This window comes from Mesoplodon densirostris, chromosome 3 (assembly GCF_025265405.1).
Source record: "Mesoplodon densirostris isolate mMesDen1 chromosome 3, mMesDen1 primary haplotype, whole genome shotgun sequence".
NCBI lineage: Eukaryota > Metazoa > Chordata > Mammalia > Artiodactyla > Ziphiidae > Mesoplodon > Mesoplodon densirostris.
The window spans coordinates 166,153,767-166,165,832 of record NC_082663.1 but is presented as its reverse complement, the minus strand read 5'-3'; the positions used below and the strand labels follow the sequence as shown (position 1 = coordinate 166,165,832).

General features: G+C 42.7%; 1 protein-coding gene across 7 annotated transcripts in view; it reads left to right on the top strand.

Moving 5' to 3' along the window:
- Nucleotides 1-12,066, top strand: part of TENM2 (teneurin transmembrane protein 2) — a 1,009,203-nt gene that overhangs the window by 778,702 nt on the left and 218,435 nt on the right. For all 7 annotated transcript variants that reach the window (XM_060094960.1, XM_060094959.1, XM_060094962.1 and 4 more), the window contains one exon: nucleotides 3,661-3,866. In XM_060094960.1, coding sequence (XP_059950943.1) covers nucleotides 3,661-3,866 — 206 coding nt within the window. The remainder of the gene's footprint in view (nucleotides 1-3,660; nucleotides 3,867-12,066) is intronic.

Genomic DNA, 12,066 nt, shown 5'->3' with positions numbered 1-12,066 from the left:
CAGAGAGGTTAAGCAAATTGCTGGCGGTCACACAGCAAGGAAGAACCAGAGCCAGGATTTGAACCCAGTTGTCTGGCTACAAAACCTATACTTCAGCACCCAGGTGCACTGCCTCCTTTGGTGGATGGAACATGAGGAGGGGGGCATCTGAAACCCTGGTGGGGGGGTGTGAGTACTGAGAAGTCAGCCTGTACTCATTGGTGGGAGCAGCTAATTTACTGATGTCAGTGTCCTGAAGTTGGGGTCTACTGAAAGAAGGGGGACCCCACTACTATAAGAACCAAACCCAGACTTCCCTTGTGGTGGCAGTGGTTAAGAATCTGCCTGCCAATACAGGGGACACGGGTTCGAGCCCTGGTCCGGGAGGATCCCACATGCTGCGGAGCAACTAAGCCCGTGCGCCACAACTACTGAGCCTGCGCTCTAGAGTCCGTGAGCCACAACTACTGAAGCCCGCGCACCTAGAGCCCGTGCTCTGCAACAAGAGAAGCCACCGCAATAAGAAGCCTGTGCACTGCAATGAAGAGTAGCCCCTGCTCGCCGCAACTAGAGAAAGCCCACGCGCAGCAACAAAGACCCAACGCAGCTAAAAATAAAGAAATAAATTTATTAAAAAAAAAAAAAAAAAGAACCAAACCCCTGAGGCTCCTTGTCGGAATTTCTCCAGCGCAGCCGCTCCCTGGAAGCCTCTTCGCCACCTCTGGCGTCCTCATTTGGTTTGACATTATCAAAATCCGTTTAAGTTTCAACAGCAGATTAGCGGGCTCGTGGGTGCCGATTCCCTGCTTCTTTTTCATAGCCTGTCATTAACCCAGCAACCCCTGAAAGCCCAACAGACATGAAGGAAAGCTCACTTTATTAAGTTTAAAGATGAGTGATTTCTTTAGAATTCTTTTTTATTTTTAGTGCATTTCTTTAACTTGTTGCTACACGTGATTGCTGGGGTTACATTTGCTCTCTATCAGAGACTCCTAAACTATTCTTCCCCAGGGTTGTTTTTTTTTTTTCCTACAGCTCTTCCTCACTGCATCCTTTTTATTGTATTCTTTCCTCCAAAGGCCTTAATTTGGTGGGGAGAGGAGCCCGTCCAAAGCAGCATTTTTAAGTACAAATTCATTTTTAATTTATAATAATCAGAGCTTCTGATCAACTGGTGATAACAAGTGGTTCCCCCTGGATATGTCACTATGTCAGCAAAATAAACAGTATGCTTTTGAGGCTTAGAGCTTTACCGATAATACTAATCATGATAGCTAATTTTTATTTAGTGCTTACTTTGTGCCAAAAATTAGTCGAAGAGCTTTGCATGGATTCACTCATTAAATCCTCTTAACAATGCTATGAAATAAATAATAATAGTGTCCCAATTATACAAGGGAGGGAACTGAGGCACAGAGAATGGATACACTTTACCAAGTATCAAAGCTGGGGTTTGAACCAAGACTGTCTCAGCCCAGAGTCTCTGCTCTTACATGCTATGCAGTATTCCTCCCCTACAGGAAAGTATTTCATATCTGATGGGCAACATAAAAATGTTTGAGGAGGGCTTCCCTGGTGGCGCAGTGGTTGAGAGTCCGCCTGCCGATGCCGGGGACACGGGTTCGTGCCCCGGTCCGGGAAGATCCCACATGCCGCGGAGCAGCTGGGCTTGTGAGCCATGGCCGCTGAGCCTGCGCGTCCGGAGCCTGTGCTCCGCAACGGGAGAGGCCACAACAGTGAGAGGCCCGCGTACCGCAAAAAGAGAAGAAAAAAAAAATGTTTGAGGAGCAAACCATCTAGTCCCTGTCTAAAGAGCTGACCCACGAAGGATTACTAGTTTCTTTTCTTCCTAACAATGTTTTGTGATGGAAGCTTCCAAACTTCCTGTAGGAGCCTGTTCCCTATTCTAGAGGTCAAGGATTTCTTCTTGAGGTCCAAAGCAGCGTGTCTTCTACTTTATTTTAAGCCCCTGTTTACTTTGTATTTGATCCACTATTGAACTAAATACGGGGGAAAAAATAACTTGACACCCTCAAGTCACTCTGTGGTTTTTCTTTTATAATTTAGATATGGAAAACCTTTAGGGGTCCAAGAATGTCACCTCTCCATTTTCCAGAATGAGAAACTGGCAGCAAGGTCATTTACGAGTATTGTCTTGATGCAGTGGCCAGATGGTAACAGAGCCGGGTCAGCTAAGTCAGAATGCCTCACTAACCTTTCATGCCAGTCTTCTTTAATCTTACGATCTCTCTTGACCATCCACACCTTTTGCAATGGATTGTGGCCAAATACAGACGAATTTATTCAGAGGAGTCCATCCATTACAGAATGCAGGAGGGAGCTTGCTTCCCATCCTTTGCCCATGAGACTGAAGAAGTTTTAGATCCACAAGGCCACCAAAGTGACCAATCAAAAAGTGAAAAGACCCTCAAACCCAAAATGTCTTCAATTCTTTCTGTATTTGTTTTCAACTGGTTTAGAAGTTCTCAAGACGATAGGAGATTGTGGTTTTATGTTTCCTTTCAAGTTCAGAATCCATTTGAAGGAATCACAAATGACCTATGTAAAACTAGCTTCCATCAAGGTTTTGTTCCCATTTTAGAGAGGATGATAATGAGGCTCTGAGAGATCAGTTAACTTGTCTTGGGCAACTACTAGTAACGCCCAGCTTTTTCTTAATTCTGTATTCATAAAGAAAACCACCCTCCGAAGTGTAGGAGACCCTGGCTAGTTCATTGTTATTAAGAAACCCTCTTTTATATAGGAATTTCTGGAACTCCTATTATTAAAGTTCTGAAGGTTGCTGAGTATGGGCAACCAGTGGTTTCTATATAAGTGATTTCAAATAATGCAACAGAGATGCACCACTGTCACCGTGAGAGGGGTGTGGTTTCCACACGGTTCTTAAGTCCCTCCTCTTAAGCGAGGAAGGGGTGACTGACACCCAATGCTGGGTCAGCCTTAGAGCAAGTCAGCATTTTCTGTTGAGTTATTTTATTTATTTTGGACTGATGTTTGTTCACTGCTGGCTCTTTTTTATTAACTTATGAGAATGTCAGAGTATATTGGACTTGTTTGTGGCAGGAAAGAATAATTAACAGCTGCAAGAATTAAATCTGGTGCCAAATTAATATCACTCTCCCATTCCCTCCTGATCATTTTACATCCCAGTCACATTTGGAGCTTACATGTACTTATCAAACTCCAGCTCTTATGATAGTTGATCAGTAAAGAGTAATCTCAGAAGTTTAGCAAGCACTGTGCCAATATTTCAGATGCCCTGGGGTATGAGTTTCTAGGATTATTATTTAAAACCTAGGGCTTCCCTGGTGGCGCAGTGGTTGAGAGTTCGCCTGCCGATGCAGGGGACACGGGTTCGTGCCCCGATCCCGGAAGATCCCACATGCCGCGGAGCGGCTGGGCCCGCGAGCCATGGCCGCGGAGCCTGTGTGTCCGGAGCCTGTGCTCCGCAACGGGAGAGGCCACAGCAGTGAGAGGCCCGCGTACAGCAAAAAAAAAAAAAAAAAAAACCTAGATATTTTAAGTTGTGACCTAAAGAGAAATTTGCCATGGGTTTCACCTTCATATTTTTTTAAAATACTGGCATATAATCAAACAGAAATGTAGAGCCAACTAATGTGTGCACATGTCACGGACTTGATGTCAATTCCTATTTTCCAGTGCCCTGGTCCTTGAAGAACAGCAGCATAGACAGTGGCGAAGCAGAAGTTGGTCGGCGGGTGACCCAAGAAGTCCCACCTGGCGTGTTTTGGAGATCACAGATTCACATCAGTCAACCCCAGTTCTTAAAGTTCAATATCTCCCTCGGGAAGGACGCTCTCTTCGGGGTTTACATAAGAAGAGGACTTCCACCATCTCATGCCCAGGTAGGAACATGCTTGATATAGCCATGAGTTTAAAAAAAAACAAAAAAAAAAACCCACTTCACACCCACTAGGATGGTTATAACTGAAGGATGGACAATAACAATTGGAACCCTCCTGTATGGTTTGTGGGAATGTAAAACGGAGGGCCACTGTGGAAAAGAATTCAATAGTTCTTCCCAAAGTTAAACAAAGAATTACAGTATGATCCAGCAGTTCCACTAATAGGTGTATTCCTACAGAGAATTGAAAACTTTATTTCTCATTTAAAAATATGCACAAATGTTCATAGCAGTGTTTATTCATAATAGCCCAAAAGTGGAAACAACCCAAATGTCCATCAACTAATGAATGGAGAAACAAAATGTGATCTATCCCTACCATGAGATATTCTTCAAACATAAAAGGGAATGAAATATTTTTTTTAGAGAAAGGGAATGAAATATTGTTACATGCTACAACATGGATGAATCTTGAAAATGTTATGCTAAATGAAAGAAGCCAGATACAATAGGCTACATATTGTATGATTCCATTTGTATTGTCTGGAATAGGCAAATCCTTAGAGACAAAAAGGAGATTAGTGATTGCCAGGGGAGAGGGAGGAAAGAATGGGGACTGACTGCTAATACCTTTGGGGTTTCTTTTCAGGGTGATGTACATGCTCTGAAATTAGATAGCGGTGATGGTTGTACAACATAGTGAATATACTAAAAACTACCAAACTGTAAAATGGTGAAATTTATGTTATGGGAACTATTCCTCAGAAAAAGAAAATGGTTACCTCCCCATCTCATGAAGTCACCTTTGCCAGACCTTTGCTAATCCTTGGGTACTTTTTGTTCAAGGAGTCTAGTTATTTGTTAAAACATCACTAGGAGACATCCCACTGTGTTTGAAAAGAGTGATGTGACATTTACCAAAATTCAGCAACCATTTCTCTGTGGCTTCCCTGTTCTTCCCTTTACTAAGTGTCTTGGGAAGTGCTTGACACTGCAAAAGTGAGATTATTCCCAGCGTTGGAAATGAAAAGATTACATTATATTATGGATTTCATCGTTTTTCTTCTCATCCCTCCTTTAATTTTTCCTGGTAGAGATTTTCTTATACATCCCACTTGGGATAAATTAACCCTCATCTAGTTTAGTTTTCTTTTCTAATAAGAATTATATATCCTAAGGAAAACCAAGTAGTGTTTTCCCGCCTCATTTGCTTTCAAATCCAGCAAGTATATAAAGAAGTACATTAGGAAAATACACCAGTGGAGGGAAAAACACCCTTAACCACCCATTATATCCAGTCAAAGCTGACCTTTTTAAACATGTGGTGGAAAGGTATTCATCCAGAAAATTCAACTGGAAGAATTTAAAACTTTAAACCCACTGACAAATGCAAAGCAGTCAGGCCACCATTTCTTTGTCTTTAGCTCACAGCAGACATTGCTAATCGATGACTGTACTTTTTCCTCACTAAACCCGGTGCACAGAGACCTCCAAGAGAACCCTAAAGGCAGCCACCACCAACTGACTGGTGTTGGCTCTCAAGACGAAATTTATTTGCAGTCCCATCTCTACAGCCTGAAACGATCGATCTAAGGGACTAAAAGGACTAGTTCTGTTTTGAGCAGGGAGAGCTGTGTAGGTTTATATTAACATACACAGCCCATGCTACAGGGATCAATGTGTACAGTGGTAATCAATAAGTCCTCCATCCATCCATCCAGAAAAATATTTATTGGTCTAAGCACTGATTATCTAGAGATGAGTTAACATAGCCCATGACCCAGCAGGACTCCTGTTACAAAAATCACATCTGTTCTTTAAAGAGATTCTCATCAAGAGAAAGAGAAGGATTCAGCTCAGAGGAGTCCCTGAGGCATTTCTGTAACTTCTGGCCAGGTGCAGGGTGCTGGTCTGGGAAGTTATGCACATTGTTAGGGGGTCTCCCTGACCTTCAGACTCCACTGTTTCTACTGTAGCATAATGAAAGATTGACAGCAGTGAAATCTGCTTGTTGGCATTATTTGAGTACGTAGGAACATGCCTCTGGGCACAGCTGAGCATAACTTCCCTATCAGCCCCTTGGATGCCGGGAGCTTTGCTGGGGAAAAAAACACTCCCTTTTGACATTGTTCTGAAGCACTGCTCTCCCCCTTTGCTCGAATGCTCTGAGCAGCCAGAATCATGGAAGGGCCAGCGATCATGGCAAGTCAAGTAGGTAACTCTCTGAAACGGAGTGATAGTGGACAGCAGGCAGACACGTACTCTACCCAGGTTCCCCGCTGTTCTGACATTCAGGACTCAAACCCTCAATGACAGTGTCTCTCCTTCTTTTGTGGCTACACCACACTGTCCATCTCCTGCTAAGCCGGTGATTGTTTTAGTGATTGTCCTCTTAAAATAGCTCCACTCCAGGGACAGCCCCTTCCCATTTCATGGGAAGGGAAATGAATAGGTGTGCACGGAGGGTTGCCATCCAGCACCCAATTTGGGAGTTTAGCATGCGTCGGAGGGTCAGGTAGGCAAGACAAGGTGCAGGTGCTTAGAATGCACAAGACAGGTACAATACAGGGGCGCTTCTTCAAAAAAGAAAGAGAGGAGAAAACGACTCCCCACGCATTCTCACGATCATTCGCTATCATAACGTGCATTCATGTCCATTTGATGAGCTGCATTTCCTGGAGGAGATGGAGCTTAGCCCCTCGCGGTGCTAGGTGACTAACTCACGTCTCAAACCATTATAGAATTTTTCATTTCTATTGGCATATCCTATCAAGGAACATAAGTTCTATGGGGATTGGCAGGCTAGCCAAGGTGACTCATTTGAGCTGAAAAGAGAGAAAGAGGAAGAAGTGGGGAGGGGGAGGAATATGAAATTCTCTTGGCTGCATTGCATGAATGGCTATGCTTAAATTTTATTGAGTATCATGCTCTGACCAAGCGCCTACAAGATTTAGTATCCTTGTCCAAGGATATTAAATACAGGGGAGAATCCTTTCTTACCTGTTTAAATTTCCCAAAGAATCAGAGTCTGTCCCAGTTGACTTTTTGAACGTGGCTTTCTACAGCGATACAGTACAGAGGCAGCATGGCATAGGGGAGAAAGTCCTGGAATTAGAAAACTGAGGATGGAATCCCTGCTGCGTGCTAACTGGGTGCCCTCGGACATGTGCCTTAACCTCTCTTAGCCTCAGTTTCCTTGTCTACCTGTGTTCCCTGCCTCACACTGTTGCTATAATTACACTACCCCTACCACAGCAAAGGGAGGATGGGAAAACACTCTGCAAACGGAAGCACAGTATAAAGATATGGTACACTAGTGTTTTATTGTACTTAGAAATCCTGCGTGGCCCTAGGCAATACTGTCTATCGATAAGCAATTATGTAAATATAGGTTTTTAAAATAAAATTAATTTTCTCATATTTTTCTTCTTATCAAAGGACAAATTGTTTTCATTACAGAAAAATTTTCAAAGCACAGAAAAACAAAAGGAAGTAAAAACACCCGTAATTGGAAGCAGTCCCCTTTTGCTGAATATTTATATAGTGTTTTTGCTATAGTAAAAGATATCAGTGGCACGGGCTTCCCTGGTGGCACAGTGGTTGAGAGTCCGCCTGCCGATGCAGGGGACACGGGTTCGTGCCACGGTTCGGGAGGATCCCACATGCCGCAGAGCGGCTGGGCCCGTGAGCCATGGCCACTGAGCCTACGCGTCCGGAACCTGTGCTCCGCAACGGGAGAGGCCGCAACGGGAGAGGCCACAACAGTGAGAGGCCCGTGTACCACACACACACACAAAAAAATATCAGTGGCAGTTTAAAAAAACCAAAAACCTCAGCATCTAAGTGGCTTAAAGCAACAGAGGCTATTTCTTGTTTATATCAGTGGTTCTCAACACAGGGCAATTCTTCCCCCACCCCAGAGGCATTCTGCAGTGTCTGGAAATATTTTTGGTTGTCACCCTGGGGAGAGGTTGCCCCTGGCAGGCAGTGGCAGGTGGGATGCTGCTAAACACGCACAGGAGAACTCTCCACAGCAAGGAGTTATCCAACCCAAAATGGCAAACATGTTGAGGTTGGGAACATCCTACTTCACGTGTTCACTTTGGGTGATATTGGGCTTTGCTCAATGTCAGTCTCCTTCAAGGGCACGGACCTGTGGAATTTTCACTGTCAGGAACATAACTAGTACCCCATCTCAAAGGAAGGAGAAGATGGTGAGTTATGTACCAATCCCTAAAGACTTCTGCTTGGAAATGTCACATATCATTTAAGCCCTTCTCATATGGGCCAAAGCGAGTCAGATCCTAACTTCCATGGAGCTGGAATTACAGTCCTCTGAGGTTCCTGGGTGGAGGGGCACCAGATATCCCAATGAAAGGCCCTTATGACTTACGATAAAATGTTGGGAGACCTGTCCTCATGGCTAGTCTTTGTGTACACCCTTAGTTCTTTTCCTGAAAGTAACCCTTAAGGATTTTATACTAATTGCCAGATTTTCCTTCTGAAAGTTTATACCAATTACCCTCCCTACTCTCCTGCCCACCAGCGGCAGTAAGTGCCCATATTATTTACTTGAACTCTTGCATAAACTGGATATCATTGTTTAATCCTTGTCTGTTAGAAAGGTAGCTATCCCATTGTCTTTTAAATGTAGCATTTTGGTACCCTGCATTCCATTTTTTTAAGATCTAGACAAAAAAGAAAAAAAAAGTTGATCTAAGCCATTGTCAACCTACCAACTCAAATTCTTATGGGGCTGGTGTATGCAAGGTAGCCTAGTCCATCTTGCCGAGTATTTGAAATCCTACAAACTGTGTCAGGTTTGCTTGAGCCCAGTTCTAGAAGGGAAACAGGTGAGACTTAAAGATCATCATCATCATCATCATCTTACCTGGCCACGGTGCTAGGGATCAAAGGAAATCTCAGAAGATGTTGATGCCAGTGAGCATCTTGGTGGTTAAGGCAGGGAGCAGGTTTACTTGACAGTTCATCACTGATTGCTACTGACATGTCAAGCCAAGTAAAATCCTGCGTGAGAACAAGTCAATAATCGGCAAATTAGGTACATGATTAACCGAGCCAACAAGATGCAGTTAACGCTGGGGAGGTCTGCCGGGACTTCACCTTCTCCCCAGTCCTGTTTAGCAAGTATTAAAAACGCCTATTTCATCACTCAGCCTGATGGAGCCATGAGCCCAGTCACTTCCAGAGGCAACTTGAACATGTGGGGCGGGCTCACAGCTCCAGCTGTACGGGTTGATTAGAGGGGGGTAGTAGGGATTCAATGACGCTAAGATAGAAGCAGACACTGTCAACCCCAGTGCTGTACCCTGAGGTGTGTCTGTGGGATGGGAAGCAAAACTATCCACACAGTCACTGAACAATAGAAGGGAACGATTTAAGAGACCACAAATTGCCCCAAATAAATGCAAATATGGCAGATCGAGCATGTGCAGACCAAGATCAAATGAGCTGAGCAAACATTCCTATTGTCCTCTTCAGCAGAATTCCCCTAAATGACATTTTTTCAAAGCAAATTTATAAATAGCAATGAGTGGGGTTAGCTGTTCGCCAGCTCGGTTTATCCCTTTCCAATTCAGAGCCTTGTTTGAAAATGAATTCCCTCTTTCCTTGTCCCCTTCTCTCTTGCCCAAGCAAGTCAACTGCACACAGTTTCCATTAGAGGTGGAAGTAACTGGATCCCTGGGTCACTGGGATGCCCATGTGTTCTGAGCAGCCTGATTCTGTCACCGTGCCCCTGTCCAGTGCCCATGATCCAGGCACACAGGCTCTCCTTGGGCTTCACTCTTCCTGCAGAGCTGTGTTCTGGGGTCTCAGTGGGGAGAGAATACCAGGGTTTGGCTGTCAGCTTGCATAGCCCACCACATAGCATTTTAATTTCATTTTGGAGGGAGGCATATTTTTACAGGCATGTTTTTCAGACCCTTCCTTTCCAAAAGAGCTTGAGGTATGGAGAAAGAGTTTGTGAAACCAAGAGAACCTTGGTTTCTTCTGTATTGGACTAAAAGTGCTTTTGGAAAGGTCTTTCTCAGCACACCCCTTGTGATTATCTGGTGGCCTCCTGACAGGAATGGAAACTGCCAATTAAATCAGTGGGTACCCTCCTGGGCAGTCACCAAGCAGGAAAAATCTCAGAAGATGCCTGAGTTTTACAAGGGACCTGGTATTGAGGGGGATGCACGGGGAGGGCACGTTGAATGTTTTTCAAAAAAGTCAATTATTGAGAACATGGAACTCGGGGAGAAAGACAGAAACAGAGAAAGCAGGGATGAGTAAAAGCGGGCAGCACCAAACCACATATTTTGACTGAGCAGAGTCTCAGAGGTGCCGTAAGTCAAGAGTTTCAAATTTTCTAGACAAAGACCTTAATCTTCAAGTGAAATCTTCTGTAGAACCCCATATATAAAACAAATCAATGTGACAGTTTTATTAGTATAAGCATGGTTTATAATTCAAATCCATATTTATTATTATAATGTTTTGATCTCTGTATACATATGTTTATTGTATGTGTGTATATATATGTGTTTATACGTGTGTATGTAACTATGTATACAGATGGAGACAGAGACACAGAGAGAGAAACTAAACTCGTGAGGTTGGTCACCCATAGGAATAGGTGAGGAGAACAGGACTGAGAATTAGGTTTAAAAGGTACTTGTTCAGCAGGGCGGTGGAATGTGTGGTGAAGGTAGGATGAACGGGGAGATTGGGATTGACATACATACACTAATATGTATAAAATAGATAACTAGTAAGAACCTACTATATAAAAAACAAAATAAAATAAAATTTCCTGAAACATCATCTGCCTGCCACACCCTAGAATGAAAAGTAAATTCTGTGTATTGCCTCCTGTCAAAAGAAAAACAAGTACTTGTTTTTATCCATAATAAAACATTAAAGGTAAGGCAAGCCCTTCCCCATCTCTAAGACACACGCATGCTCACCCACGTACAAAGACTGAAAATAAATATGACACAATGCTAACATTTATTCATTTGAGTGGTTGAAATATGGGTAATTTGTCACCATATTCTTTATACTTTTCTTAATTTTAGTAATCTCTCTGTCTTTAAGAAAAGTAGGTCTGTGACAAGCTTGAGTCTATTTTGAGTAAAACAAGCATTAAGAGGTTATAGATGATGACTCTAATCTTATACCATGCTCAGGATTCAATTTATTTATGTACTTTGTTTTGTCTGCACAGCTTTGAGAAAAATCACAGTGAATATATACAAGCAGTTGCAAAGAGCAACTGTATTTTCTTTCATCATTTCCCTTACAGGCTCTGGCTAGTCTTCAATTAAATTGATCCACAAGCTTGAAGGAGGAGAGATAGAAAATAATCGTTTCAAGGTTAAATCACTTAAAATATCTACTCACATCCCTTGCCTTAGATACAGAAGTAGAGAGGTTGCACCCCAAACTTAAAATAAGCTGTGAAACTCTTTATTTAAAAAAAAAAAAAAAACACCATACTGGAACATGCTACATGTTCTTTTTTTTTTAATTGAAGTATAGTCGTGTACAATATTATATAAGTTACAGGTTACAACATAGTGATTCACAATTTTTAAAGATTGGACTCTATTTATAGTTATTAGAAAATATTGGCTATATTCCCCACGTTGTACAATATATCCTTGTAGCTTATTTTATACCTAATACTTTGTACCTCTTACTCCTCTACCCGTATATTTCCCCTCCCCTCTTCCCTTTCCCCACTGGTGACTCCCAGTTTGTTCTCTATATCTGTGAGTCTGCTTATTTTTTGTTATAGTCACTAGTTTGTTATATTTTTTAGGCTCCACATATAAATGCTATCATACATTATTTGGCTTTCTCTGTCTGACTTACTTCATTTAGCATAATGCCCTCCAAGTCCATCCATGTAGCTGCAAATGTCAAAATTTCATTCTTTTATATGGCTGAGTAGTATTCCATTGTATATATACACCACATCTTCTTTATCCATTCATCTGTTGATGCACACTTAGGTTGCTTCTATATCTTGGCTATTGTAAATAGTGCTACTGTGAACATTGGGGTGCAGTTGCATGTTCATTTGAAACTGCATTCCTGGTTTAACATCCTGACATGAACTTGAACCTCTGCTCTGCCTGGCATTTGCTTGCAGGATCCACCAGTGCAGTTGCTTATACAACCTTATCTGAGCA